Source organism: Amaranthus tricolor, chromosome 4 (genome assembly GCF_026212465.1).
Source record: "Amaranthus tricolor cultivar Red isolate AtriRed21 chromosome 4, ASM2621246v1, whole genome shotgun sequence".
NCBI lineage: Eukaryota > Viridiplantae > Streptophyta > Magnoliopsida > Caryophyllales > Amaranthaceae > Amaranthus > Amaranthus tricolor.
The window spans coordinates 25,338,451-25,363,928 of NC_080050.1; the positions used below are offsets into that span (position 1 = coordinate 25,338,451).

At 32.9% G+C, this 25,478-nt stretch overlaps 3 protein-coding genes across 3 annotated transcripts; 2 read left to right on the forward strand and 1 right to left on the reverse strand.

Annotated features, from left to right (window-relative positions):
* Positions 1 to 1,072: 1,072 nt before the first annotated feature.
* On the forward strand, positions 1,073 to 1,849 carry LOC130810887 (agamous-like MADS-box protein AGL61). Its single transcript, XM_057677012.1, has one exon. The coding sequence runs from the start codon at positions 1,073 to 1,075 to the stop codon at positions 1,847 to 1,849; it is 777 nt and encodes a 258-aa protein (XP_057532995.1).
* Positions 1,850 to 6,106: 4,257 nt separating this feature from the next.
* LOC130810241 (17.8 kDa class I heat shock protein-like) lies at positions 6,107 to 6,959 on the forward strand. Its single transcript, XM_057676221.1, has one exon. The coding sequence runs from the start codon at positions 6,331 to 6,333 to the stop codon at positions 6,781 to 6,783; it is 453 nt and encodes a 150-aa protein (XP_057532204.1). The 5' UTR covers positions 6,107 to 6,330; the 3' UTR covers positions 6,784 to 6,959.
* A 236-nt stretch (positions 6,960 to 7,195) lies between these two features.
* LOC130810240 (14-3-3 protein 1-like) lies at positions 7,196 to 10,917 on the reverse strand. Its single transcript, XM_057676220.1, has 4 exons — positions 10,268 to 10,917; positions 8,980 to 9,102; positions 7,582 to 7,695; positions 7,196 to 7,385 (listed from the first exon to the last, which is right to left on the reverse strand). The coding sequence occupies exons 1-4, from the start codon at positions 10,760 to 10,762 to the stop codon at positions 7,365 to 7,367; spliced, it is 753 nt and encodes a 250-aa protein (XP_057532203.1). The 5' UTR covers positions 10,763 to 10,917; the 3' UTR covers positions 7,196 to 7,364.
* Positions 10,918 to 25,478: the final 14,561 nt, after the last annotated feature.

The following is a 25,478-nucleotide window of genomic DNA, read 5'->3' on the forward strand; positions in this document are numbered from 1 at the left end:
AATTAAGATTCCACTTGACTATATTTTTATTTACACATTAGTCGCAATATATAAAATAAGCTTAAACGATAACTAGTGCACATAATCGAAATTTAGCGAGTATTTTAGAACGGAGTAAGTACAAAATAGCATTGCGCTTAATTTTGGACCTATTTCTAAGAGGAAAAAAATTTAGAGGTTGTTTGGTATAGGAATATAAAATGTAATGGAAAGGGAAATGATAAAAAAGATTAAGGGTAAAAGGTAAGAGTTATAGTTATATATTACTATGTGATTGCCCGTGCTAAGCACGAGTTATTTAATACTTTATCATATATAACATATACTTTTAAATTAATAAATAAAAAAATATAAAAAGAAACAAATAAAATAAAAAAATAATTATTGATACAATTTGAAATATAAGTTTGTGTACCATAGTACATAACAATAGAAAATAAAGTTAAATAATATATAAACTTCTTGAAAATGGGTACGTTTATAACAATGTCAACTATAAATATTGATACACCTTTTTGCATACAACATTGTATGTTCAAGTATAAATATTACACTAATTCTTTATTAAGGCTGTATCACTATAAAACGATTTTAATTGGGTCATCCCAAACTATTTTAAAAAAAAAATGCTTCCTTTACAATTGCGAATTCAAATTTCATTTTTTTTTAATGTGTTTTTTACTAATAAGCCTTTTGTATGGATCCGTCTCACGGTGAGACGTTCTCGTACAATCGAGGTTGAAAATTTTAAATGCTACAAAATGTTTAGCTAAACTAAAAAGATTTAATATGCTGCATAATCATATATGGTAATTGGGAAACAACTTGTTGAATCTAATTTAGCAATCAATCAATCGTGAAGTATTAAGATTGGAGTATTTCAAAAAAAAATTACCGAAATCATTACAAAATCTTTTCAAATATTCCATCTATGCATTATATTTTAACCATAATGGAAACAATTAATGATTAGATTCTCATAATAATTGAAGATTTTATAGTCTCAAAGATCTTTCAAAAAAATTTATAAAAAGAACAAAACATTGTTTAATTTTCTTCAATCCCATAATCAATGGCAAACAATAATGATAAGCAGGAGATTAAAGAGGATAACAAACGAGAAGGAAATAATACAAGAAGTAATGGAAGAAGAAGAATCCCAATTGCTACAATCACTGATCCAACAAAAAAACATGTAACATTCTCGAAACGACGAGTAGGACTCTTCAAGAAAGCGAGCGAGCTATGTGCATTATGCGGCGTGCATATGGCCGTTGTGACTTTCTCCGAAAGAGGCAAGCTCTTTTGCTTCGGTCACCCCAGCTTAGACGATATTATGAACCGTTACATCAGTTATCAATCTTGTTTTATAAAAGAACAAGATGGGTATGAATTGGTCGACGAGCAAAATAGGCAGCACAAGGAGATCAGAAAGAGGATCGATGAAGAAAAGAAGTTATCCGATCATTATATTGAAAACCCGGAAACATATGAACAAGACAAGGAAGTTTGTCGATGTTGGTGGGAAGAGACTAATATAAATGAAATGGGGTTAGATGAACTTGAAGAGTTTCAAGCTTGTCTTATGGAGCTTAGGACAAATGTCGTAGCGAAAGTTGATCAGTTATCACAGATGTCTTTGATCAACCCGACAAACAATCGTAGTAATCTAGATTGTACTCCTTCGAGCTCTACTACAATTTTGAATACAAACTACTACAACAATGGTTATGGTTTTGATAATCTCGAACTAGGAATGATCCAGAAGGATAATAAGTTTACGGATGAAATTAAGTTAGAAGATAGTCGATATAATACCCGTTTTATGTTTGAACATGGGCATCTCTAAACGTGCTCAGTTCTCACAGTCGGATGCAATGATTGTTAGTTTTTGGCATTGGATCGCATCAGAACTCTGCAGTTATTCAATCCTCACGGTTAGAGTCTAATTAAGTTGTTAATTGTTAGTTTTTGGCATTACTTTTAGTTAAGTTCTGACACAAGAGAACCTAATGAACTTATTGATTGGCATTCTGATTTAATCAACTGTTTACAGAACTAGAAGTATAATCCTCAGAAAGCATTTGTTATAGTGGCTTAAAGAGAAAACACTAATTCTTAAATGACACAATCTCACGGTGAGACCATTTTTATTAGGCTGGCTCAATATATATTTTCTCTCTTAAAGTGATTATTTATAATTTTAAAATAATAAGTTTTATAGTCTGATTACTTATAAGTTATAACTTTAGAATGATTACTTATGATCTAAAAATAATCAATTAAAAAAATGAGTTGATTATATAGGTCCGTCTCATGGTGAGACAGTCTCATAAAGACGGGCTAGAAAATTTAATAATACAATGAATATGGGCCATTTGCATAAATTTTTTAATGTACTTTTTCATTATTCTTTAATTAAAAGATACTACTAGTTTAAAAGTTTGTGCAACGGAGCTTTTTATAGAGACATATAAATAAAATTTTAGATGAATAATGCAAGAAAAAACTCTTTTGTTTAAAAAATTATATAAATACTACATATTTTAGTTAAATAATTACCTTGAATAACAATATCACTTACTAACATATTTAATTATATTTAGCTCGTAAATTTGATTAAAAAATATTTTTGATGGTGTTATAAAATTCAATTAAATAAAATGAACTAACTTTTATTAATAAATTGAGCATATCTTGAGACGATTTAAACTAAGTTATTTGGTTTTGATTTTGAACTAATTAAAACAACATTTTAATAATTTAAAAAAAAAACATTTTTTAAAAATAATTTTTTACTTACATATAAAATGTACTTTTAATTTCTTAAAGATTTTTATTATTTTGGTATAAAGAATTATTGTAATGACATCTTTTAATACTTATCTTATTCACTTTTAAATTTATTAAAAAAAAATAAATTTTCACGTAATTAATTATGGCTTTATTAATTAAAAACTTACCTAACTTAACTTTGAATGTATTTAGGAAAATAAATTTCCGTATAATTAATAATAATCTTATTAAATCAACAAATTTGGTAAAACTTTAAAATGTGTTAAACTAGTAATAAGGTTAAAAATGTAATAGGGTTATTTACTTATTATTGCCCCAGTTCATTTATAGCTTTTAACTTTGATGTTATTATCACTGTAACTAAGTATTAACTCCCTTCGTTTTCTATTGTTCTTTTTGTTTATTTTTTGAATAGTTTTTAAAGTAAATTTTGAGCTTTAGTATCTCTAAATATGCATCATAAAAAATTATAAAAAATATATAATAAAAAAGTATACATTACGGCGAATCTAACGAGATCTCATTTGGATATATTTTATCATCTATATATGTCTTAAATATTTTAATCAAATTTCTTTCTCCTAACTAAAATATTATAAACGGAAAGAACATTAAAAACAGAGCGTGTACAATATACCCAATTGCGTCAAATTTTCAGTTCTATGTTATCTTATTTGTTCAAGAACCACTATATTTATGATCAATTTTATTTTTATTTAGTGTACATTTTATGTCGAAGCCTTAAAAATAATATATTTTTTTTAAGAAAAATTTTATATTTTCAAAAAAAAGAATATTTTTTATAAAAACATAATATATTCAGTCTTTCTATTGAAAAAAAATTTAATGATAAGAAATTTTTTAAGAACACTTGATTATGAGACTATAAAATCTTCAATTATTATGAGATTCTAGTGATTAGTTGGTTCCATAATAGTTAAAATATACTGCATAGATGGAATATATGAAAAGATTTTGTAAAATATTATCAAACGATGATTTTGGTAATTTTTTTTTGAAATACGCCTATCTAAAATACTTCATGATTGATTGATTGATTACTCAAATAAGATTGAACATTTTGTTTCCCTCCACCTCTCAAAAAAAAAAAAAAAAAAAAAAACAAACATGTTGTTTCCCAATTCTTACTTCTATTTGTTTATGCAGCATATTTAATCTTTTTAGTTTTGCTAAATACTTCTGTTTTGTAGCATTTAAAATTAATAAACAATGAATATAGGCCATTTGCATAAAGTTTTTAATGTGCTTTTCTTACTGGTTAATTAAACGATACCAGTATAGAATTTCGTACAATACACAGTTTTTTTTCTATAAAGACATATAAAAATAAAATTTTTAATGAATAATGCAACAAAAAACTCTTCTATTAAAGAAAAGTATATAAATAATACATATCTTAATAAAATAATTATTATGAATAACAATATCGCTTACTAAAATATCTTTTAATACTAATCTTATTTAGAAAAATACATTTTCACGCAGTTAATTATAGGCTTACTATAAAAACTTACCTAATTTAACTTTAAATGTATTTAGGAAAATAAATTGTCACATAATTTTATTAAAGTAATATATTTTGCAAAACTCTAAGAAGTTGTAATGTGTTATTTTCCAGTTCTTTTTTAGTATTTATTATGATTATGATACTAAAGTAATTAATCTCAGTAACATGTGTCGCATATATATATATATATATATATATATATATATATATATATATATATATATATATATATATATATATATATATATATATGTATGTATATATGTATATATATATATGTATGTATATATGTATATATATATATATATGTATATATGTATATATACATACATATATATATATATATATATATATATATATATATATATATATATATATATATATATATATATATATATATATATATATATATATATATATATATATATATATATATATATATATATATATATATCAAATTGATTGTTTTAAAGAAATGTAATAGATTAAAAATGCAATAAGGTTATTTACTTCTCATTACCCCCTTTCACTTAAAGCATTTTAACTTTGATGGCATTGTCAATGTAACTAAGTATTGAAATACAATGTACCCAATTGTGTCAAATTTTCAGTTGTATGTAATTTTATTTGTTTAAAAATCACTATATTTCTAATAAATTTCATTTTTATTTAGCGTACATTTTAAGTTGAAGCCTTAAAAACAATATATTAGTTTTTTTGAGAATACTTGTTATATTTAAACAATAGAATTTTTTTATTAAAGCAAAATATTTTAGTTCATTCTTTTGAAAAAAATTTAATGATAAGAATTTTTTTAATACTTGATTTGTTACACCTAAATTAAAACTAATCCGATCAAAAAAATATGTGACAAAATATTAATCAAATTTGATTGAAAATAACTCAACTCAAAACCAGGCTGTCAGACCATTTTGTCTATACACCATTATGAATTAGCTTGAAAGGTAAAGAAAATTCCCAATTCAATAACATAAATTCTTATAGTAGACATTTTCATCATAAAACGTTTATACATGACTTATACGGTCAAATAATACAAATTGTTAGCATATGAACTTTTAGTTTTGCAGACCGTCTTATATGAGACAGTCTCATGGTGAGACGACCTCAAAACAAAAAGTCAATAAATTAAATATTTCTATTATTGGGCAATTCAACCCAAGTATGAGATATGTCTTACGGTGCATGAGACCGTCTCATACAAGAATTTGTTAGTTTTGAGGCCGTCTTATTAAGAGACGATTTCTGACAATAGTAACTCTTCCGATAATGTAGACAACAAACCTCGAAAGATATAAAAAAAATAAGCTTATTATAAAAAAATCCCAAAATAATCTTCGAGAAAATTTTAATTCCCAAAATTAGTGTCTTCATGTCCAAACTAAGATAGGTATGCATTACTAACAGCGAACAAAAAAAATGGTCAAAAAAGTCAAAATTTTTTGTTCATACAACTATCTGCAAACAAAAAAGAAGACAATGTCATTTTTTTTGCCCCTTTCAATATCATGTCATTGTCTCCCTTTTATTCGCTATTAATAACAAAGAAGATACCTGCCCTTAAACTTAAACGCAAAGACTCTTATTTAGATAATTTTTTGATAATAAACTTATTTTTTCCAATTTAACCTCAAATAAATTATCCTTTTTTGATATGCAACAACCCAAGAAATGAAACACAGGTCCACAGCCCAAAAGTCCAAAGAGAAAGTACCCCAACATAATTAGCAGTTTTGTCCAAGAAGAACCTGGAAGCTACACAAACATACTTCAAACTTCTAAGCTTCTCTACCATGATCTGAGAAGACCAATCTAGAAGCAATTAGTAACATTAAGACTCCCCCAGTAACTTCGACTCACAATCTATATAAACTGGTGTACATACCTTTCCCATCTCACCATCACTGAAGACAACAATCAGTAAATACAAACAATCCTCAAAAATCTAATCCACCATTCCTAAGCAAAACAATCAATCAACAACGATGTCGTTGATCCCAAGCTTCTTCGGAAACCAAAGAAGCAGCGTCTTCGATCCCTTTTCTCTCGACTTATGGGATCCCATCAAGTCGCTGTCCTCAGTAAACAGCGACACTGCCACCTTCGCCAACACTCGCATAGACTGGAAGGAGATGCCTGAAGCACATATCTTTAAGGCTGATCTTCCTGGAGTCAAAAAAGAGGAAGTGAAGGTGGAGGTTGAAGATGGCAGGGTGCTTCAAATCAGCGGAGAGAGAAGCAAGGAGCAGGAGGAGAAGAATGATAAATGGCACCGTGTTGAACGGAGCTCTGGAAAGTTTATGAGGAGGTTTGGACTACCGGAGAATGTCAAGATGGATGAGATCAAGGCAAACATGGAGAATGGGGTGCTTACTGTGACTGTGCCTAAGAAGGAAGAGAAAAAACCCGAGGTGAAGTCCATCGACATCGCTGGTTAAACTTCAAATATTAGGCCTGAATCAATGGTTGCTATCTTTGTGTCTTCTTATTAATCACTTTTTTTATTTGTGTTGTGTGTGAAGAGTGTAAACAAGAAAGATTAAACTAATGAGTATGTAAAATTTAAAAAAATATATATCAATGACAATAAAATTCTGTTTTATGTTGTGCTAAAGATGATTTTGTGTTTTTAAACTCAATTATCAATGGACTACTAGGTGTTTCAGGTCTATTTAACTTTTAAAATTTAGCTTTCTAAAGGTCTTCTCAGAAGAACTTTCAAAATTGAGGTCCCAAACACTAGCCAACTTTATCCAAGGTTCAAGTTATAAGTGTCACCTTTAATAGAAATTTATGAAAATATGAACTAATAATTGCAATTTCTTAATATGGGATAATTAAGTAACAAGATAAAAGCCAAAAATTCATTAAAATGTAAAACGAAGTAACATTGTTTCCGTTTCATATGCAATTCCTGAAAACCACCATGCAACTAACAAGTTGAAGGCAATATCTTCAAACAGGAAAGGAAACGTTAAAACTTAAACTATTGACCACATCCAACAGGGCTTGACATCTTCTATGATTCGTCCAATTGATCCTGCATAGCATTGGGCACAAAACATGATCAGACAAAACATGCTCGCTTAATAACTATATTACTTTCACTTCATAAGGTTACAAATTATTAGAAGACAAAATGATTGTCAGTTAAGATAAATAAATAACTAAATATAAAGATGGGAAGTATTCTCTAGATTGCATGTGACCAAAAATTATTGAAAAGTTGTACAGACCTGGTCTGATGTCCAAAGGGTGAGGTTGTCCCTCAGAAGTTGCATGATTAGAGTGCTGTCCTTGTAAGATTCTTCACCCAAAGTATCCAGCTCTGCAATGGCTTCCTCAAATGCCTGTCAAAAATATATTTATTCAACAAATTATTGTCACCCAACATGAAGATTAAATTGAAGCTGTCATTTTTTAGGTCACGCTTGGATCCCGCTAAAATATTTGAGGTGTAAATAATCCACAGAAAGTAATACAAGGGGAAACTTCAAAGGAGAAATATTTCAGCAAGTATTAAAACCACGAGTTTGGTACAATTTACTGACTCGTTATTTTTCTCATTCCAATAAGTTTTTCTCTCTTATCTTTCTCATTGCATCAACTCTTCCACTTATCTTAAGACTTCAACCAATTCTCAAACCCTAGATCCACCACAATTCTTTTCTCAGTGCACCATCTCCACTATTTCTTTCTCATTAACGGGGATTTTGCTCCCATTGCTCAAAGAAAAAGTAAATAGGCAAAAAAGAAGCTATGGAGATGGTAGTGTTCAAACCAAATAAGATTAGACTTTCATAACAATTGGACCTTCAAAGTTCAGATTCAAAATTTGTATGAGATCAATTGGAAAATTTGTTTCATGCCTTATCAATTAGCAGCACTTCCACACTTTCGTGTTGAATGTTCAATTTTGAAATTCTCTCTTCTCGACGAAGGAATTTGAGACCATCGACTTCTGTTTAAAGATTCTAAAATTCAAATTGAATAAAAAGATTTCAGGGAGAATGAACTAGATTGGCTATTTGTGTATTGTGGGTTACCTATTGGGTATGAGGATGGAGGTGGTTAAGATAGTATTGATGATTGACATTGGTGGGATGGAGAATGAGCAAGCCAAGTTTTTCTAAAAGGATAAAAGATTAATTCTTTACTCTTTCCTCCTCTTTCATTATCAATCCAAGTCTATAACATTTCCATAGTTTTTCTCATTCAGTGTTTCCTCTCCTTTTACACTAATCTAGGGAGGCCCTGAAGGGAAACTTTCTACACTCAATATCACTAATTCAACACAGCAAATAGTTTACCTACGTCACCACTTAATATTGGACTACAAGAGTAATAGACAAATATAAAGAGCATCAATGATAAACAAGTACATTTTTTGATCAAATAATAAAACCAAAAACTTTGGCATGCTCCTACATGGAATCAATGCAATTGGTACAATCTACAATGGAAACCACAATACCTTTTAGCATCATTATATCAGAGCTACACTCAATAGTATCATCCACATTAAGATAAGTGGGGATGAAACAAAAACAAGTTCATGTTGGGTTATTATCTATTGCAAAAATGCAAAATACCTTAACCATAGAAAATTTAATGATGGAACAGGACATGATTACCTGTTTAGCCATGCTACAAGCTTTATCAGCAGCATTGAGGATCTCATAGTAGAACACTGAGAAGTTGAGAGCAAGACCCAACCTTATGGGATGTGTTGGCGGCAAGTCCGTAAGAGCAATATCCTGAAATAAATTACAAAATTAAGTCAGACATAGCTTTTCAGAGTATTGGACGTTACTGTTAAAGATTATGGCTGAGCTGAAATCACAAAGATGAACAGCCAACTCTGAAAATCAAGAACTTTAGCAACCAGATCGGGAAGGATATTAACTTTTCATAACCATGAGTCTTGCAAGCAAAAATGATTATGCGTGAAATTATTTTCAGATCCTTCAGTTAGGTTGCTGCTTTTAAAAGAAGGATGCATATGTTGAGTCTTAAACATCAACTATTGAGTATGACTCCAATGTCTAGGGTCCAAAATCAGGTCCAGTATCATAATCTACAAACCCCAAAAACTAAAACCACTCAGAGATTGTAAACTGGAACTTCAGAAAGCATATTTTCTCCTGTTGTTCCTTGTGCCTTTATATTGTGCCTTTATATTATCCAGAACATTATATATACCTACATCCACCAATGTAAGATTGTTGCAAAAACCAAGTAAATAAACAAAGTTTCAATCAAAACTACAATCCTTATTTCAAAATCAATTCATGACACTATGATCCACCAAGTCGCTTCTTCCCGAGTCCAAGACTCCAAAAATTAGTGAACAAGCTGGACTACTCCTAGTTCTGAATACCACCAGCATCCTGAAACTAATTCCCACCGCAGTATCAACTTCTTATTCAGTTTCTTCAATCTCAATTCTCACTACATACAATATTCTAACAACACATCTAGTATCCTTGGAAACATCAATAGCCACCGCAAATATTTGAACAAAATCCACCAAAATACATCAATAAGTCAAATTCATTTCAAAATTCGAAATCAAGTCTAAAGTCTCAAGTATGTCACTCTCCATTAAAATAGTCAGTTCGGTAACTAATTCTACTGCCTACAGTATGAAGCACATATTCTCACATAATTTTACTTGAATCTCTGTTATTCTCGGTAACTACGCATATTCAACCCTAAAATTATAACATAAAGTCAAAGATTCTATCCGAGAAAATAAAATCTACTTGTACAAACAATAACATCCATAAATCAAATTTGAGTTTTCTCTGATGAACAAATTGAAATTTTAAGCCAAATAGTCAATAGATCTAAACGAAATTGAAAACCTAACCTAAAAAATCGTAGAAAAAAATTATACAAATTGAAGTATATAAAAAATACCTGAGCAGCTTTGTAAGCAAGCATAGTTTCTTCAGCAGCAGATTTCCTTTCATCAGCAGACTTAAACTCAGCCAAATAACGATGATAATCACCTTTCATCTTCAAGTAAAAAACCTTAGACTCACTTGCAGAAGCAGAAGGAATGAGATTGGAATCAAGAAGTTTAAGAATACAACCACAAATATCAGAAAGTTCAGATTCAATTTTTGTACGGTAGTCTTTAACTAGAAGGACATGGTCATCATTTTTGCGACCTTCTTCTTTCTGCTCAATGGAAGAAACAATACGCCAGGCAGCACGAAGAGAGCCGATAACATTCTTGTAAGCGACAGAAAGAAGATTACGTTCTTCAACAGTAAGTTCGGAGCCAGAAGAGGAACTGGTGAGGACGAGTTTGTCCATGCATTTAGCCATCTCTTCATAACGTTCAGCTTGTTCAGCGAGTTTCGCCAAGTACACATACTGTTCTCTTGTTAGGTTTTCGGGGATCGCCATTGTTGGAGGAGAAGAGAGATGTTAAGGTTTTGTGAAAAAGAGGAAGATGGTAGTTTGAAGGAGGGGAGAGAAAAGGAGAGTTTTGTTAAAGGTAGAGAATCTTGAATTGTGGGCCACTTTATTTATTTTATTTAAAATTTTAGTAAAAAGTAAAATTGAGTGAGAAAATAAGATGAAAAACACAACTAGATAATAGTGATGAGTAATTAAAATGGGGAGAGAAAATAAATTTGTAAAAGAGATTTAAAGATAGGAAGTGGGATCATAGCAAAAAGGAAAAAGGTTTAAAATGAATGGAACAAACTAAAATAAAAAGAGGTGCAAATTAAGAGGGATATACATACTAATTAAAAATGCTGAAGAATAACAAGGTCAATTAGGCATGACAAATGAAATTATTTTAATAGATGATGGTTGATTATTTTAATATAATTTATTATAACAATTATATATCTTACTTAAAATTTGATATATTTAATTGAATGAAAAAGTAATGTATTTAATAAATTATACATACTAACACAAATGTTGAAAAATGACAAATGTCTTTTATAGAGAGCCATGATAAATGGAATTATTTTAGTGAATTATAGTTGATTACATGATTATATTTGCTTAATTTAGAATTTAATTACTTTTAAAATTAGAGCTAAATTAGGTAAAATATTTATATGATTTATTATAGTAACTCTAAATATCTAACCTAGAATTTAATATATTTAGTTGAATGAAAAAGTGATGTATTCATTAAATCATTTTAAAAAATCAATTTTTAAATTTTGCTCAAAAAAAGTCATGTATTTGATAAATTAATTCACGATAATATATATTTACATTATTTTTTGAAGTTATATTTTATATATTTATTTCATATTCATAAATTCGTGCACTGCACGAGTTTTTATACTAGTAGCTCAATAATACAAATTAATGTTATATTGACTTTCTGTTTTAAGGTCGCTACATTAAGAGTTGGTTCTCTTATAAGAGTTGCTTATTTTTGTATTTTACTGTCATAGAGGTAAGACAAGTCTAAAGTATATATTTTTGACTATTTTTGCTAAAGGTTTTACCAAGTACAGGACAGAACCAAGTATAAGAATTAAATCAAAAATCAAGTTGATGTTTGTTCTCAAACTGACATAAATCTCGATTCGTTAAACTTAATAATTTGAATAACTAAAGTTAGTTTATTTATATTTAAAGTGTCAGTTTTAATATCAAAAGTAATATTTTAAATACATAATTAAAAATGAGCTTTTTATGTTCGGATGTGGATGTTTTGATTAATTAGTTGGCTATTCAGAAAAGGGTTTTTTAATTAAATAAATTATATACCTTTTATTTGGAAATATTACTGAGAATAATACAAATTTTTGCTAATTTTCACTAAATTATACGCCCTCGGTTTTCATATGTTCTTCTCAAATATAATTTAAGAATTTTAATGTGAAACTTTGACTATGATTTCTCATCGATTTATATGAAAAAACATATATATGTGGGATCTTGATAGATTTGTTTCAATGAATGTTTCTAAATATCAACTTTTTAGAATTTTTAATAACTCACAATTAAAATTATTTGATTTTAAGTTTACAATGAAAGTGCGCAAAAAGTAAATGGGAAGAACAAATGAAAAACAGATTGAGTATCAACTTTTGATTAACCATGAATAATATCAACTTAATGGGTGTTTTCCTACAATAATAACATCAACATATAACAAAAGAATGACAAAATCAACAAATAACAAGAGAATGAGAAATTTTACCACCTTATTCTTCTCAAAGTCTTACATAACATTACTAGCGTTGAATCTAGGTGGTTGAGCATCTTCTCCGAGTTTCAACTTATACACCCACTTATTCTTAAGTGCTCTTTTATCATCTGGCAAATTAATTAGATTTTAAAAGTAACTCTCATGCAAGGAATTTATCTCGTCTTGCATAGTATTGTACCACTCCTTACTATTCTCATGTGGTATAGCCTCTCTTCCCCATCAATCAATAACACAAACTCTGTAGTAGGATACCACTTATAAAGATGTGGTTCTCTAGTAGAACATCTCACATCATTAGACTGTGGTTCCGGTTCAGTAATTTTGGCTTAACCTCGGGTTGATCATCATTGATCATCAACACCAACATTGTCATCATCATTCTAAGTATCTCCCCCTTCAACTCCAAGGGTCATATGTGGTAAGATTAGATCAAACGTGTTTCAAGTAGGAGAGGATGTTTGTTGCTTTGGCTTTTCAATATCTTCAACTTCAAATGACACATCTCTACTTTGGACAACTTTATCTATCTAGAAGATCCCACAACCTGTACCCAAGAGCATCTTCAGAGTATTTCAAAAATATTCACTACTTTGTCTTCTTATCTAACTCGGACCTCTCATCTCTAGAAATGTGAACAAAAGTACAAAATCTGTATATCCACAAGTGCTTCTAGGATACATCTTTCTTGATTTATATTTTTTGAGGAACTACCATCAAGAAGATTTGAAGGTGAAAGGTTAATCAAGTACACAACTGTAACCAATATCTCTACTGAGAAAGTCTTAGGTTTTGGGATGGTCGTGTTTAAGTGGCTAGTTACATCATTAGTCATACTCCCTTATCATTGCTAGGTTTTAAAACTCTTTATGAAGTGTTGTTGGGTATCAACAGGGAAAAAGGATGAAAATTGTATAATCTTGAGATGGAAACATATTTTATGAGTTTGATTTCTTTTTTACTAATATCTCCTCTTCAACTACTCCCACATTGTTGCCCAAAACTTTGATACTTTTGAATATTTGAATTCACTAATGATTCTAAGGTTGTGGACTCTGGGCTCGAAGCATTATTTAAACCTGCTACAGTTGCAATTGGAGAAGAAAGAGCAATTTGTGTAGATGTTGTGCCTAATCCTAAATCACTTGGCAAAGAAGTTCAACTTTTTTGTAGGCTTGGTAGCCAACTTCTTGTTTAGCAGATCGTGATGGAATGTTCAAAATGTTGGATGACACTGTCATAGCATCTGATTCTTCTTGTGTTACATTAAACACAAAAAAACAAGTTACAGTCTTTAGTTTCTCGACTGAAGGAGAATATCGTTCAATAGTTGCCATCACATGTGAGCTTATGTGGTTAAAAGGTCTTCTTCTTTGCTTGGGGGTGCATCACCCGAAACCTAAGAAGTTGTTTTGTGATAGTCAATTTGTTCAATATATTGTGCGAAATCCGGTATTATGAACGTACAAAACATATTGATCTGATTATCTGTTTGTTTAGGATACAATTCAGCATAGTATTTCAAGTCGAGAGACTTTTTGGCCGTATCCTCTTTTTATGAGTATGAGTTATCGCCTTCCTTTCCTTTCCATATCCTGATCTAAGTTTCCTATAAGCGGAATACGCTGAGTACAATGATGATATTGATATTCCTACTACCGCACAACTGGGGAATTATACGAATCATGAGATAATAATAATAATAATAATAATTGTTATGAATGGTAGTATACTAATGTGATTATAAATGATACTATACTAATGTGTGACTTGAGTGCACATTAAAGGGTTGAATTCATGTGTGTGACTCTTGAGTTGTGGAATCCAAAAGGGTGTAATAAGGTGAAGAGTATTCATGGGAATTATTGGTGTTAATAAAGATTAAGGTGAAGAGTCTCATGTGTGTGACTCTTGAGATAATGCTTTTTCAAGTTCTTAGAGTTATTTCATAGTATTCATTACCCTAAATTAACTATGTATTTATGTGAGCCATTCATCTTCAAGTACCTAGCACTATAAATAGGGCTCTCATACCCACACTTCAAGTATGCAAAACACATCAAACACAACCCTTAAGCCAAACACATAGCCTATTGTTGTTATCTCTATCTCAATTGTAATTCTTCATATTGAAGTGTTGTTTGTATTCATTTGATATAATATAAACATAAACTACACACCACGGAGGACGTAGCCATCATTGGGTGAACCTCCTTAAATCTTTGTGTCCTTGTTTGTTACTTTGTCAAACTTAATTTTGCTCATTGTTGTTTGTTCTTAACATCGTAAGTATTTGGCGATCATTTTCAATTGGTATCAGAGCCAAGGTTATTTTGCGGTGTTTTAAGAAATTATTACTTGAAAATCATGACTACAATGAAGCTCGATATTGAGAAGTTTGATAGGAATGTAAACTTTGGCTTATGGCAAGTCAAAATGAGAGCCATTTTGATTCAAAATGGTGTGCACAAGGCGATTGATGGTGTAGAGAAGATGCCGGAAGGAATGTCCGCATCGAGATGGGAAGAGATAGACACAAAGGCGTTATCGGCAATCCAATTATGCTTATCCAATGAAGTTCTAAGAGAGGTTGTTAAAGAAACAACAACCAAGAGTATATGGGAGAAATTGGAATCACTCTACATGGCCAAGAGTGTTACCAATAGGCTACTTTTGAAGAGTAGACTCTACGAATTACGCTTGGAGGAAGGTAAACCTTTAAAACCTCACTTGGATGAGTTTTGTTCCATTGTTATGGATTTACAAAACATTGATGTTAAGCTTGATGATGAAGACTTGGCAATTTATCTTTTATGTTCTTTACCCCCTTCTTATAAAAATTTTAGAGAAACTCTACTTTATGGTAGAGATAATTTGAGTAGTGATGATGTGAAGAATGCCTTGACTCAAAGGGATCTCATTGATACACAATTGTCACAAAAGTCACCAAGCAATGCTAGTGACGGTTTGTTTGTAAGAGGGAGGTCACAAGAGAAAGGTTCCACTAGTGGGAGTGGAAACAAGGGTAAAGGAAGGTCCAAGTCCGTGAGGCCAAACAAAAATAAGACTTGTAACTATTGCAAGCTTAAGGGCCACATCAAGAAGGATTGTTGGAAGCTTAAGAGAAAGCTAGAAGAAGAGGCAAGGGAAGGAACTAGCAATGCCAATGCTAGTTATGTGAATGATAGTGATGATGGCGATGTTCTTGTTGCCACTCATGAGTACAAAGGTAATAATGAATGGATTCTTGATTCGGGGTGCACATTCCACATGACTCCCAACAAAACTTTCTTCCATACATTTGAAAGTGTTGATGGGGGAAATGTTACCATGGGAAACAACACCACATGTAAGGTTGTTGGGATTGGGAGCATTAAAATTAAAATGTTTGATGGGATTGTGAGGACCTTAACCGATGTAAGGTATGTCCCGGGCTTGAAAAAGAATCTTTTATCTTTGGGTACTCTTGATAAGATCGGGTGTAGAATCACTTGTGAAGGTGGAGTTATGAAGGTAGCCAAGGGTTCACTAGTGGTGATGAAGGGGAGGTTGAATGGGAGTTTGTATGCTCTTCAAGGTTCAACCATTCTTGGCTCGGCGAATGTATCCACAAGCACAATGTACGATCGTGACACCAAACTTTGGCACTTAAGGCTTGGTCACATGAGCGAAAGAGGTATGTTTGAACTCTCTAAACAAGGTTTATTTAATGGAAAAAATTTTGGGAACCTTGGTTTTTGTGAACATTGTGTTTATGGGAAACACAAGAGAGTTAGTTTTAAACCCGCCATCCACAACACTAAGGGGATATTAGATTATGTCCATTCCGACTTGTGGGGGCCTTCACGAACGCCCTCCCTTAGTGGTTGTAGCTACATGTTGACCTTTATTGATGATTACTCTAGAAAAGTTTGGTGTTACTTTATAAAACATAAATATGAAGTTTTTGATGTCTTCTTGGAATGGAAGAAGATGATTGAAAAGAAAGCCGGTAGGAGCATCAAGACCTTGAGAACCGACAATGGTCTTGAATTTGTTGATAGCAAGTTTCTCAATTATTGTTCTAATGAAGGTATTGTTAGACATAGAACTTGTGCAGGTCGTCCTCAACAAAATGGTGTTGCGGAGATGATGAATAAAACGTTATTGGAAAGGGCAAGATGCATGCTAAATCAAGCAAATTTGGGGAAACAATTTTGGGCCGAAGCGGTGGCTACGGCATGTTATTTGATCAACCGTTCACCTCATACCGCCTTGAAGTTCAAGTCGCCACAAGAGGTATGGTACAACACTCCGGTAAACTATTCTAGTCTTAGAATCTTTGGTTGTCCAGCTTATATTCATGTAAATGATGGTAAGTTAGAACCTAGGGCTAGAAAAGGTATCTTTGTGGGGTATGGAGTGGGTGTAAAGGGGTATAGGGTATGGTGTAATGATTCAAAGAAAATTATTGTTTCTAGAGATGTTGTTTTTGATGAAGATAGCATGCTTATATCTAATGTTGAAAAACCTTTTAATAATAATGATAATGAAGCACAAGTAGAGGTTGAATCCTCCAATATTGATAATGAGAAAAATGATGATGTTCAACAAAGGTCTCCTCCTTTGTCCACAACTAGGCAAAGAAGGAAGATCGTGGCTCCAAGGAGGTACATTGAAGAGTGTGATTATGTTGTTTATGCTCTCAACATTGCTAGCGAAGTTGAAGGGTTAAATGAACCAAGTACGTACAAGGAGGCTATGGCCTCAAATGACTCAAGCAAGTGGTTGATTGCTATGAAACAAGAGATGGAATCTCTTGCTAAGAATGGAACTTGGGATATCGTTGTTGCACCAAAGAAAAAGAAGATTGTGGGGTGCAAGTGGATATTCAAGAGGAAGGAGGGTTCTTCTAGTGATATTCCTCCCATCTACAAAGCAAGGGTTGTTGCAAAGGGATACTCTCAAATTGAGGGTATTGATTTTCACGAAGTTTTCTCTCCGGTCGTGAAACACTCTTCTATTAGGGCATTGCTTGCTTTGGTGGCGATGGAGGATTTAGAGTTACATCAATTGGATGTAAAGACGGCTTTTCTTCACGGTGAGCTTGAAGAAGAAATCTTTATGAAGCAACCGGAAGGTTTTGAGGTAGCCGGTAAGGAGAATCATGTGTGTAGATTGAAGAGGTCATTGTATGGGTTGAAGCAATCTCCAAGGCAATGGTACAAAAGGTTTGATTCCTTTATGATTTCACATGATTTTGTTAGAAGTTCTTATGATAGCTGTGTTTATCTTAAGAAATTTGAAGATGGTTCTTTACTATATTTGCTCGTATATGTTGATGATATGCTAGTAGCATGTAGCTCTTTGCTTAAGGTGGAGGACTTGAAAGAGTTGCTTTCAAGTGAATTTGATATGAAAGATCTTGGTGAAGCCAAGAAGATTCTTGGGATGGAGATTTTGAGAGATCGGGCTAAGGGTGTCTTATACCTTAGTCAAAGGAAGTACATTGAGAAAGTTGTTCAACGTTTCTCCATGGATGATGCTAAAGGTGTGTCTACTCCTCTTGCTTCTCATTTCAAATTGTCCAAGAATTTGTGTCCACAAACAAAAGAGGAAGAAGAGCAAATGGTAAGAATTCCATACACTAGTGCCGTTGGTAGCGTTATGTATGCTATGGTATGCTCTAGGCCCGACATTGCTCATGCGGTGAGTTTGGTGAGTAGATATATGTCTAATCCGGGTAAGGGACATTGGGAGGCACTAAAATGGCTATTGAGGTATTTGAAAGATACTTCAAATGTTTGTCTCATGTATGGGAAAAATTCAAGTGAGCTAACCGGGTTTTGTGACTCGGATTATGGTGGTGATCTAGATAATAGAAAGTCCACAAGTGGGTTTGTGTTTACTTTGGGTGGTTCGGCGATTAGTTGGCAATCATCTTTGCAAGATGTGGTTGCTCTTTCTACAACCGAAGCGGAGTACATAGCCGTGGCCGAGTCATTCAAGGAAGCAAAATGGCTTAAAGGTCTTGTTGGTGAAATGTGCAACAAAGTGTGTGAGGTAAGTGTGCATTGTGATAGTCAAAGTGCAATTCATTTGGCTAGGAATCAAAACACATTTCATAGAAGGTCCAAGCACATTGATATTAAGTATAACTTTATCCGGGATGAAGTTGAGCACAAAAGGGTGTTATTGAAGAAAATTGACACTACGGAAAATCCGGCCGACATGATGACAAAGTCATTACCTACTACCAAGTTTGAGTTATGTGTTGACTTGGTAGGTTTAGCTCCTTGCTTGAGATAATGCCCTCTTGGGCATTTTGAGGTGTGTATGTTTTTTGAATATGAAGTGGATTGATGAATGTTGTGACTTGGGTGAACTCAAGTCAAGGTGGAGATTGTTATGAATGGTAGTATACTAATGTGATTATAAATGATACTATACTAATGTGTGACTTGAGTGCACATTAAAGGGTTGAATTCATGTGTGTGACTCTTGAGTTGTGGAATCCAAAAGGGTGTAATAAGGTGAAGAGTATTCATGGGAATTATTGGTGTTAATGAAGATTAAGGTGAAGAGTCTCATGTGTGTGACTCTTGAGATAATGCTTTTTCAAGTTCTTAGAGTTATTTCATAGTATTCATTACCCTAAATTAACTATGTATTTATGTGAGCCATTCATCTTCAAGTACCTAGCACTATAAATAGGGCTCTCATACCCACACTTCAAGTATGCAAAACACATCAAACACAACCCTTAAGCCAAACACATAGCCTATTGTTGTTATCTCTATCTCAATTGTAATTCTTCATATTGAAGTGTTGTTTGTATTCATTTGATATAATATAAACATAAACTACACACCACGGAGGACGTAGCCATCATTGGGTGAACCTCCTTAAATCTTTGTGTCCTTGTTTGTTACTTTGTCAAACTTAATTTTGCTCATTGTTGTTTGTTCTTAACATCGTAAGTATTTGGCGATCATTTTCAATAATAATAATAATAATAATCTTTGGAATTCGCCATGGCTCAAGCAAGAAATTTCAATCTTGTACACCTAGCTTACGAGTTGACGAATTTACATCAGATAAGCTTGATAGGCGATTCACATTTAATTCCATCATCTTATGTCACAATATATTAATATAAGTAGTTTTATGTATTTTGGTTTTCTGTACTGTGCATTTAATTTATGTTTATTTCATTTAATCATAAATGGCCTCATTGAGAATATATTGATGAAATTTAAGTGCAATTATGAATCATAGACATTGGGAGGAAGTCTGAAAATTAAAGTTAAGATAGTTGGATAAGTATAAAGCAATAATAAAAATTTTGATCTTTAAAATAGACCGTAAAAGTAAGGCCTATGTATTTAAAAATATTAGCTCAATCAAATTCGCTTTTTAACCATTATTATTATTAGAGAGCAAATTATCTCAAAGTTTCCTTGATTAATCTATCTTCTATACGAAAAAACAATATCTGTAAATTCGTATACTCTATTATTAAATGTCATAAAAAGAGATTAAATCTTACAATGTAACAAATGAGTTGGAATATTATAAGTGTCCGCTTCTAAATGTAGGAAATCAGAAAATATTTTAGGAAATCAGAATATTTTGTATTTTAGGAATTATATTATTTAGTCTTTATTTTCCTACCTAAATTAGAAGGGTGATTAGTGTATATAAACCATGCTTGTAATTCTTCAGAAAATAATACAAAGTATTCAGCCGTTATCAAACCCCAAACGTTTCTTTTCCATTTTTCATGGTATCAGAGCCGAAGGTTCGTTTCAGGACGATACAGTTCCTTCGACAACATCATTTACCTTTCTAACCCTTACCTGCAATGGAAGATGAAACACAAAACAAAAACCAAAACAACTAGCAGCTTATCTCAGTTGCACAAATGGAGCAGATGTTCCAATATTTTCAACAACTTACCAAACAAAATAATCCCACCAGTGAAACACAATCAACTGACCTTCGAGTAGCCGAAAAATTAACATACCACAATTACACTAAATGGTGCAAACTCATTCAGATTGCAATTGAGGGTAGGGGACGCCTCAATCACATCATTGACACCCCTCCGGAACCCACAGCCTCAAATTACCTACAATGGAAACAACGGGACTCGATCGTTTGATCTTGGATTATAGCCAATATCGATTTAGATCTAGTGAACCAATTTCTTGATTACACTACGGCATGGGATCTCTGGAAAGGGATCGAGACTCTCCTAAGTAGTGAAAGGGACGAGTTACAGATATTTGACCTAAGCAGTAAAGCAGCAAGTCTCAAACAGAACAATGACTCAATTGAAGTGTTTTATGGAAAACTTAATACACTGTGGAAGGAAATCGATCATTGGATGCCAAATCCGATGAAGTGTTCTGCGGACATCACACAGTTTAATTCATTTATCCAGAGATAGAGGCTCTATCAATTCTTGGCTGGCATAAACGAGAATCTGGACAAAGAAAGGTGTGAATTACTAAATCAAGATCCTTTACCCACTATCGAAATGGCATACGCCATGATCCGTCGAGAACCAGCACGACGTGGTATCATGGATACCACCTCATCACTAGGAATGAATCCTTCAGAGATTGGTAGAGGACTTGCAATCAAAAGCCGGTCAAAAGCCTCATTCCGGCATGAAAATGGAGATCGGACTCACCTTAAGTGCACTCATTGTGGAGGTACAAAGCACACAAAAGAAGGATGTTTCAAGCTAATAGGGTACCCGAAATGGCGGGAAGAACATAAGCATCGCAGAGCCGCCACCAAGGCCACGGTTTCCCGTAACGGCGGCAAGGCTCACCTTGCTACTGATTTTTTCTGCAACCGGCAAACACCACAAAAGCCCACCGCCGACCTCCATAATCAGACAGGTAATGCAAGTAGTAAGGGAAAACACACCAGCAGTCATGGGAGCAAAGAAGAGTCTGGAAAGGACTCTAACAATGGCGGAAAACAAAGAGAAAGAGAGAAGGACGGTTCAGGAGAGAGAGAGGGGAAGTGGGTTATTACCCAAAATAACCCCTTTTATAGGGACAATAATGATAACCCTAAACCCACCCATATACCCGGATCCTCCCACATCTCAACCCACAAAATCAATAAACCCATTCCACCCTTAAATACTCATAAGGGATTACTATGTGAGCAAAAAAATTTGACGTAGATTTTTGATTGTGGGGCGACTGACACAATGACATATGAACCAACTGATCTCATTTTCACACTTACTCCTCGCCATAAAATTCAGACTGCAAATGGTGATTTTATTGATGTTACTAAGGATGGACAGGCCGATATTTCCCCGTCTCTACATCTTAAAAATTGTCTTTTAATTCCTAAATTAACTCATAAACTCCTGTCTATTAGTCAGTTAACTAAGGAATTAAAGTGTACTGTTCTCATGACATCTAATGGTTGTACTGTGCAGGATGCTCAAACAGGAGCGATCATTGGGCGTGGTACTGAGAGAGGAGGATTATACTATGTGGATGAGGTGGGTCACAAAGGTCATACATCGCTTGCTCGTAGATCTCCTAATCACCAACTAAGGATATGGCATAAACATCTTGGACATCCGTTAATGGGTTATTTGAAACGTCTTTTTCCATCACTTCATAGTTGTAATAATTTTTTGAACTGTGAATCTTGTATGTTAGCTAAAAGTCACAAACATTCATATTCTCCTAACTTATCCCGTACTCATAAACCTTTTGTGCTGTTACATTCTGATGTGTGGGGCCCCACTCCTGTTTTCAATTCTCATGGTTTTTCATATTTTGTTCTCTTTGTTGATGATTGTACTCGTATGAGTTGGCTGTATTTTTTAAAACACAAATCTGAAGTCTTTGATGTTTTTGTTACCTTCTATAACATGATTGTTACCCAATTTCACATTCAGCCTCAAATTCTTAGATCTGATAATGGGGGGAATATGTCAATCTAAACATGAAACAATTTATTAATGCTCATGGCCTTATACACCAAACTACATGTCCTGATACCCCTCAACAAAATGGTGTTGCTGAGCGGAAAAATAGAACCCTTCTTGAAATTACTCGCTCCCTCATGTTTGAATCTCGGGTTCCTGCATCATATTGGCCAGAAGCTCATGCCACTGCTACTTACTTAACCAATCGCCTTCCTACCAAGGCCTTACACTTCCAGACTCCTCTTGACACTCTCAAAACACATCATGAGGTTTCCTCTTCACATTCTCTTCCTCCTCGGGTATTTGGGTGTGTTGTATATGTTCATCTATCCACACGAACTCGTAACAAGCTTAAACCTCGTGCTGTCAAATGTGTGTTTTTGGGATACGGAACCACACAAAAAGGATATAGATGGTTTGATCCCATATCTCATCGGATGTATGTGACTTTAGATTGTGAGTTCTTTGAGGATTCCTACTATTTTTCCCAACTTCGATCTCAGGGGAGAACCATAGTGAGGATCTAAGCTAGATCACATTTCCTAGTAGAAGAGGCCCTTCAGGATCCTAAGTGGAAGAAAGCAATGGAAGAGGAAATATCAGCCCTTCTGAAGAATGAGACTTGGGAAAAGTGAGCTACCTAAAGGAGAAAAGGCAGTAGGTTGCAAATGGGTGTTTACTATCAAATACCATGCAGATGGAACCATTGAACATTACAAAGCTCGGCTAGTAGCAAAGGGGTACACTCAAACATATGGTGTAGACTATTCTGAGACATTCTCACTAGTAACCAAGATTGATACCATCTGAGTTCTTTTCTCAATAGCAGCAAATAAAGATTAGCCCTTACATCAATTCGACGTGAAAAATGCATTCTTACATGGGGAACTCGAAGAAGAAGTGTACATTAAACCTCCCCCAGGGTTCTCAGAAGCATACAGCCTAATAGAAGGGTGTAGACTCAAGAAGGCTCTATATAGCCTCAAGCAATCTCCTCGTGCATGGTTTGGGAGGTTTACATTTGCTATGAAGAATTTCGGTTACAAACAAAGTAATTCAGATCACACACTGTTTCTCAAGAAAAGAAAAGATCGGATTACATGCTTAATCATTTATGTGGATGATATGCTGATCATAGGTAATGATGCAGATGAGATTCGGGAATTAAAGGGAAACTGTCAGGTGAATTTGATATGAAAGACTTAGGAAGCCTAAAATACTTTCTTGGCATTGAGGTTCTACGATCAAAGAAGGGAATTTTCATTATCCAACGAAACTACATCCTAGATCTCTTGGTAGAGACTGGCATGCTTGACTGTAAACCTGTAGACACACCCATCGCAACAAACCATGGGTTGCAGATAGTTGAAGGAGAGAAACCGACAGATCATGATAGTTATGGGAGATTGGTAGGGAAACTCATTTATCTTTCTCATACTAGACCTGATATCGCATATGTAGTAGGTGTAGTCAGCAGATTCATGCACAAACCACAAATCCAACACATGACTGCCGTAATGCGAATATTAAGGTATTTGAAGGGTATAAGTAGCAGCGGACTCTTGTTTGGTAAAAATGATAATTTGGATCTCCTAGCCTATACAGATGCAGATTGGGCTGGTGATAGAGATGACAGAAAATCAACATCAGAGTATTTCACCCTTGTCGGGGGAAATTTGGTCACTTGGAAAAGCAAGAAACAAAAGGTAGTAGCACTGTCTAGTGCAGAAGCAGAGTTTTGGGGAATTGCGAAGGGTATCACTGAAATTCTATGGATCAGGAAGCTTCTAGGAGAATTAAACTTTCCACAGAAAGGACCGTGTAATCTTTTTTGTGATAATAAAGCAGCCATCAGCATCTCCGGTAATCCAGTGCAACATGATCGCACAAAACATGTGGAAATTGATTGACACTTCATCAAAGAGAAACTTGAGAAAGGGATTATAAATCTCCCGTTTGTTCGTTCAAAAGAACAACTTGCAGATATTCTCACTAAAGCAGTTTCTGCAGAATCATTTGATAGTGCTATATGCAAGTTAGGTCTCGCTGAACTATACGACCTAACATGAGAGGGAGTGTAGGAAATCAGAAAATATTTTAGGAAATCAGAATATTTTGTATTTTAGGAATTATATTATTTAGTCTTTATTTTCCTACCTAAATTAGAAGGGTGATTAGTGTATATAAACCATACTTGTAATTCTTCAGAAAATAATACAAAGTATTCGGCCATTATCAAACCCTAAACGTTTCTTTTCCATTTTTCACTAAAATGCTAGATCTAACAAATGAAAAATATTAGCGGTTGAAAAATAATTATGTCTAACATGCTTCCTAGTAAAATTATCATTCACTAAGAATGAAATTAACAATTAAATGTCAAAAAATGCCAATGGTCAAATATTTTGATATTCTGTCATTTGAATATTTTTAAAATTTTTTTGTTTCAACTTTAAAAGATTATGGTACTGTAGCTGTTTTAATAGAAATTTTACTATTTAATAATTTAATATTATTTCAGGATTCCTAAAGTACAATCTTAGACAACGATTTTAAGTATTGAAGCATAAATCAATAAAATTACCCTACTTGAAGTTATTTATAATATAATGTTGATAACGGATTTTTATTTGATCGGTGTTCTTTCAATTACATCCAATACTTCACATTTGTGATTTATGTGCCATCTCGAAACTCTATCTCAACTTTCATTTATTTAAATTTCGCGGCTAAATTGTAGCAAGTATTATTTTCTCAAATAAATATCATAAGTTAAATTTTCACTTAACCCTCTTCTTTTAACTTACCATATAATTTCAAAAAACTTCGTCTCTTGACATAAATATAAAATAATTCGATTTTGGTTTTTTAAGTCATAAAAATTGAATTCAAACATAATGATTTCGGTTTTTTAATTTCCAAATCTAATTTTAAAAAATGAAAAATCACTGTGAAAAATACAAATTTTTGCTAATTTTCCTATAATA

What these genes read in the sequence shown, in the direction of transcription:
- LOC130810887 (XM_057677012.1), top strand. Translation starts at nt 1,073, where the DNA reads ATGGCAAACAATAATGATAAGCAGGAGATTAAAGAGGATAACAAACGA.
- LOC130810241 (XM_057676221.1), top strand. Translation starts at nt 6,331, where the DNA reads ATGTCGTTGATCCCAAGCTTCTTCGGAAACCAAAGAAGCAGCGTCTTC.
- LOC130810240 (XM_057676220.1), bottom strand. Translation starts at nt 10,762, where the DNA reads ATGGCGATCCCCGAAAACCTAACAAGAGAACAGTATGTGTACTTGGCG. An exon ending in CTTGTAGCATGGCTAAACAG is followed by an intron (nt 7,696 to 8,979) that starts GTAATCATGTCC and finishes TATTTTTGACAG; the next exon opens with GCATTTGAGGAAGCCATTGC. An exon ending in CCCTTTGGACATCAGACCAG is followed by an intron (nt 7,386 to 7,581) that starts GTCTGTACAACT and finishes AATGCTATGCAG; the next exon opens with GATCAATTGGACGAATCATA.